The 6,228-nt window shown below is 40.0% G+C and overlaps 1 protein-coding gene across 1 annotated transcript in view; it reads left to right on the top strand.

The window, feature by feature from the left end:
- The first annotated feature begins 244 nt into the window (after positions 1 to 244).
- The window catches only part of LOC138043968 (coiled-coil domain-containing protein 142-like), a 33,727-nt gene continuing 27,743 nt past the window's right edge, over positions 245 to 6,228 (top strand). The window contains exon 1 of the mRNA XM_068890503.1: positions 245 to 532. Within this exon, the coding sequence (XP_068746604.1) occupies positions 259 to 532 (274 nt within the window). The 5' untranslated portion in view covers positions 245 to 258. The remainder of the gene's footprint in view (positions 533 to 6,228) is intronic.

Here is a 6,228-nt window from a genome sequence, read left to right on the forward strand (position 1 = left end):
ATCCCCCCTTTGAAGCTAGACCCTGATTCCCCATTGCTTCTGTTTGACTCACAAGAACAGACATTTCTTACAAATTTTATATCACAGCTTGCAATGTCTACTACACTCATTCTTGGTGTTCATGTTGCCAGAGAGAGAGAAAACTGTTGTTCTCCCTTCAATTCAAAGCTCAGGGGGCAATGTTGCATCCATGAAAGAAACAGGGCGTGACAAAAGAGGGGTGAGTGGCACAAATGTTTTTGTCTTGTTCAGAGGCACATGGTATTCTCCGACATTCCCCCTGGACAGGGATCACCACGTCTTAACAAGCGTGTGCAGTGGAACGCACCTTTGGACAGGGAAACCATGAAGCATATTCAGGCTCATTATGATGGAATACTTTGGTCCAGTTTTGGAGGACAACTAATAGATGCCTTGTCAGGATTCCCAGAATACATGGACAGCAAAGATGATTTAGTTTGGTCATCGTTTCTTTGGACGGACTTCCTCACAATGGTCATTGTAAGGATGTTGGAGTCATTGCGTCTTTCTGGTATGTAAAAAAAATGTGGCATTTGGCAGCTTTTTTTTTCAACTGTGAGAATATTTTTTGTTGCATTAACTCACTGTTAATTTTTACAGAGTAAAGTTATGGTATAAATATTTCTTATTACCCTTAAAAGTTAAAATGATAATGAAAGCAAAATTATTTTATAAAATAATTAGGATAGTACGTGCACTTTCATTGGTCAATAGCTGTGTTTAGATGAGAGTATGGAAACACGACTGTGACACCACAAAAAATTTTGATTGATTATGTGTTGTCAAACACACATTTTGATTGGCTGGTGGGAAATATAAGCATGTATCAAGAAAATCTGTCTAGAAGTAAAAAAACCAGCATTTTCCTAAACACCATCTAAACACTCTGGGGTGTTTGGGGAGAATTCTCAACACAGTTCTGCAAACCCGAGACTGTGTCTCGGGTTTGCACAACTGTCTCTAATTCTCCCAACTCCTCCTCACGTTAAGATGATGCTATGGAAACACGGAAAACTTCCTCTGTTGCTTAAATGGTGGCGCAACTGGCTGCTGATATGATCAGCAAGGTTATAGCTGTCAAAAACTAAGAAAAACGTCACTTATTTACGATGAACTGGGCATGTGCATGCATAATGTAATGCCATGGGCTTGAGTGACTAGCTAATGCATAGTTGTTGGTCATTTTACCAAATTACTACTTATTTCTAGATAAAGACTGATTCACAATATACATGAAACAATACATGAAACTTTAACAACAATAATTAGAAAAGAGGTATAGTATTTAGTATTTTTCTGTATTTTCACCAGTTTGTTTCCCAGTATTGACATATTGTTCCTCAAGTTGGTCTAGGGCATCATTCCCTTTATTCAGCTGAGCAAAGGCCCTTCCAAATTCACTTGTGGCTCTTTTGATAGCAGATTGTGTCCTTCTGATTAAGACAGCTATACTTTTGACATTTTGTCACCAGGTTTTTACCAAAACATTTTTGACAAATAGAGTAGCCCAGACCCCAACAAACATAATTTGGTTCCATGATGGGTGTTAACTACAGTATTATTCAAGCTCTTCTAGTTATATTTTGTCTGATTGAAAATTATTTCAGCTCCTGTAATGAGCACTTTAATACATGAACAGGTGCAGACAATCATGTATAGCCGGAATACCTGATGAGCTTGAGCTAAGCTTTTCCCTGTCACTTTTCAACAGAGAAATAATTATTAGTCCCCTATACTACCACAACCATTCCTGCATTACACCAGTTAAAAACGTACAGGAATCATTTAACTTGTACACTGTAAACAAAGGCTGTTTTAAGGTCATCGGTTGCACCATTTTCAGAATGGTGTATTTCTGTTTGAGCTTTTATTTGTCTGCACAGAAGCTCATTGTCATAAGTCAGGTCAATTACATGTATTATTGATTCTTCACGCAGGGGTTTCATTAAGGTTTGAAGCAGGAGGGCATATGGGTTTAACACCTGGACAAATAACATATTATGAAGGCCCTCTGGGCCTTCCTCCCTAGGGTGGTCTGGGGGTGGCATGCTCCCCCACAAAATTGTGAAATTCTTATGTTGCAGAGATGTGTGTTTTCCTGCATTCTGAAGCCCAAAGTTCTTCAACCATGGAAAAATCACACCATTTTTAGACAAATTCAATGATTTGATACCAATATCCAGAAGACAAAATTACATTTAACTCATTAACGTGACATGCAAAAAGCATACTCACCACTCAGCCTTTTATCAATACACCATTTTTGAAATATGAAATAGTCAGCTTGATAGTGAGGCAGTGAGGACAAAAACGATGCAAACACATTGGAATGAATGTAAAAAATCTGTGCATCATCCACTTTCCCTTGTCTTTGTCCTCTAAACCTCTCTTTCAAGTTGAATTTTAAGATATTGAAAAAGGCCTATTTGGCTTGCGAAGAAAAAAAATGATCCATGATTGACCGTGATCTTTGCTGAACATGCAACATTGTGACATTTCAGATGGTCTTTCATGGAGCACAATTCGTTTGCAGTGTGTTTTGGGGTGATTTGTTTTTCTGAGTTGAATGTGGCTTATGAAATTGAAGGCAGCATATGAAATTGTGACATCTTGACAGTAAAATATGTTTTGTGTCATAGAAGGTAGATCAAGAAAAAGAGAAACCTTTCTTTTTAAACCAATCTTTGTATTAAAAAACAACAACAACAGACTGTTGAGATGTTGAAAGCAGTCGGGCAAAGTTATGTCCACAGCTGGTCAGTTTGCCCGGGTGCCCAGCCCTTAATGAAGCCCGTGTTCACATGTCATGCTTGTGTTTATAATCCCTCCTTTTTCTTTTCCATTTTATATGAGTAATGTACTGGTAATGTTTTACTTTCAATTTTTATGGGTGTACCACACAACGATCCTTTAAAGTTTATTTCTTGATAGCAATTACTATTGTGAATCATACTAAGCAAAGATTATTGAAAATGAAAATTTGAAAAAAAGTAGCCGTAACCTATAAATCAGGCCTGATTTTAGAGGGTGAACTTTCAACTTTCAATCAAAATTTAAAAAGTCAAATTATTTGAAATTGAAAAAAATTACGACCTACTGTAGCTACACTTTACCTGTGCTCTTGATCAATGCCAAACCATATGATATTTTAAACTGGTGGAGAGAGTTAATGTTTTTGAATATACATTTCATGATACTACTAAATCTGTTAAGCAGTTGGCATTGCAGTCATGCTCCCCTAATGATAAACACTTGATAAAAATTAATTTAGACAGGTGTGGCGAAATCAAAGAAGTTGTTGATACCCGATCTCAGTAGAATATTGTGCTTTGTGATGCTATTAACTCAGCAAAAACGTAAAGTGGACATTATATTACACCAAAATACAGGGTTCTCATTAAGTGCCGGCAGCCGGCTAAAAAACCGGCTACTTTAAATTTAGAGCCGTCTACTTTTCGGTCATAAACTTGCTATAAACAATGACAAAGTGCTTCTCCCGCCGCCGCCTACTTTAATATTTAAGCCGTCTACTCCAAAACTTATCGAGAACCCTGCAAAAAAGGAACAGCAGGTGTTAATTCATTACTGTTTTTTTGTGAAAATGTTTGATGTTTCATCCTAGTTGTAATGTATTAGCTTCCAGACCTCTTATTTTGGGGCCTGCACATTGACGCCTAGGTTTTGAGAAGTGGCGGGCTTTTAGTTTGGTTTACTGTTTCAGCTCTGAAATAGTACAATTTTGAGGAAGAGGATAGCGCTTGTAGGCCCAGTGGGAGAGTATGTTGATGTCAAAGAAGATATTGCAAGCTCTATTGAATGTGTAGAATTATATTTTGCCGCAAAATGTTGTTACCTGCTGTGGTTGGAGCCGGTGCCTATGGAGTTCTTCGCAATTTGCTGGACCCCCCTAAACCTGAAAGACATTAATCTTTTGATGACCTAAAAGAAGTTTTGATTGAGCATACTCTCCAAAAATCCATTTTGATAGCGGAATGTTTTCAATTTCATTGTCGCAACCAGCTTGAGAGAAAATCGGTTGCTGAGTTTGTGGTGGAGTTAAAATGTGAATTCTCACACACCGCCGGCAGGCATGCCAAGCCAAACCACACAGCCTAATCTTTATAAACATAAAAACATAATTGTCTTACAGACACAAAAAAGTGGCTAGAGAATAAGTTTCACCTCAACTTAACACATTCTACAAGTACTTCACGGGGGGGTGGGTGGGTGGGGCATGTCAGGTAATGGCGGATGGCAAAACAAAACTGAACCTTTACACAAGCCATGTGACCTAAAACCCCCCCGCTCACCTGTATCCAGCCTCCGAGCCATGTGCGAGAAAAAAACGTTTTCCCCGCTTTTTTTGTTCTTGAGCCAGCAGAAAACCTTACTTCTCACACACCGCGGGAGCCATGCCAAGCTGAATCACACAAATGTACAACACAAAGAGCGCAGAATATAGGAAAAATCAACTCATAACATTTCGACGGCAAAAGTGGACATGCAGTGGTCAAATAGAGTTCCTTGAATGTCTAAGAATTAAAACACGAGAAAAACAAGTTGTTGGCACAAAAAACATAGAATCAAAGGCAATGTCAATGTCCATCCTTAATTAACTTTGAACAAGGAGAAGCACGTCTAAGGACTCATTCTGGATGTAAATTGTTTCCAAGCCTTCTAACTACGCCAGTAGTGTTGGCATAAACAACAGAATTAAACACAGTGCCAAAGTCCATCCTAAATTGACTTTGTAACAAGTAGAAGAAAGTCTAAAGACTCTTTACGTAATTGTTCCGAGCCCTCTCAACCTCCATGTCTCTGGAAGTGTCTGTCTGGAACACCAAGAGCTGTTGCTGCAGAAGCTCCTCCTGAATGCAGGCTATGGATTCCAATCTTCCTCCTTGCCAAGCTCCTTCTTGATCAGCTCCTTTGCCCGACGACTGTATGAGATAGCCTCTTTCCGCAGAAGACGACTCCTCTCTTGGTATGCAACACGCGTCGAAATAATGGAGAGCTTTTGGAGTGGTTCGCAATTCTCAAGAATTTCTCAATGATTTTGACTGGGCAAGGGGGTGTACTGTAACGGGCTACAAAAAACCCATGACCCTTCATGGAACTGTTTATTCTTTCTTTTTTCGAGAGAAAATAGCTACATGGGAATCAGCAAAATAAAAACTTTCTACTGACAAATGGTGCAAGTCATCCCATTGAAGAAAGCCAAAGAAACCCAGGGAAAACAAGGCTTCCAGCTGGAGGTCACCAGGTTACCCTTCTCAAGGCGACTGATCACTTTCTGCACCAGAACAGAAGACAATGGCTCCTTACATCCAGCTGGTCTGGCAAGAATTCGCCTGGCAGCATCAACCACTTGCTTCACTAGCGAATACTCACCCGGCTCCTGATAGCCACTCTTTTTGTGAACCCAACTCACACTGTACAATGCAGAGAATTCACTGAAGACACTGACCGGGTCTGTTGAATGAGAGATATGACGTGCAGTGCGAAGACCACAGGATCTGCTGGCAAAAAAGCAGCATCGTGACAACTGGCCCATGACTTCCAGGATGTATAAGCATGCAGATGAGTCACAACTGTTGTAACAGCATGATCATGAACCAATACAGCTGGTAATGCCTTTGCTAGCTGTCGCAATTCCGGATGGTCAAAACCATGGGCTGTACCAGCTGCTGCAACACAATGATAAATGCAATAAGAGCAGGGACAAATCCAGTAAGCACATGTAGCATAAAGAGGAGAAGATCCACATGCATGTACTTGCTCTAAAACTTGGGTCCATAACAGAAGGATTAAGGAAACCATAACAGCTGGAGCCCATAACAGGCAATTATGAGCTAAAAAAAACCAAATAAGCCATAACAGCTGGGTAAAGGCAAACAGATGCCCATAACAAGTTTGGAACTAAAACAATAGCAGCCATGATGACATGCATGGCACATCCAGCCACCAAGGGCATGATTGTATTGCCAAGGTATCACCAGCAGCTGTGTCTTTGTACCTAGAATAATGCATAACATAAGGCAGCAAGCAAGCCTTGAAGTCCCAATATTCCTAGGAGCCACAGAAGCAGAGCTGAAGTGCCAGTAGACCAAAGGTTGCATACCTGTTGTAAAGACACAGCTGGCAGCTGCTCCTGGAATAAAGATGCCCTCATAAGGTTGGACCCTAAGAGAGTTTGTTACAAACGCC

This window comes from Montipora capricornis, chromosome 3, assembly GCF_036669925.1.
Source record: "Montipora capricornis isolate CH-2021 chromosome 3, ASM3666992v2, whole genome shotgun sequence".
In the NCBI taxonomy this organism is placed as follows: domain Eukaryota; kingdom Metazoa; phylum Cnidaria; class Anthozoa; order Scleractinia; family Acroporidae; genus Montipora; species Montipora capricornis.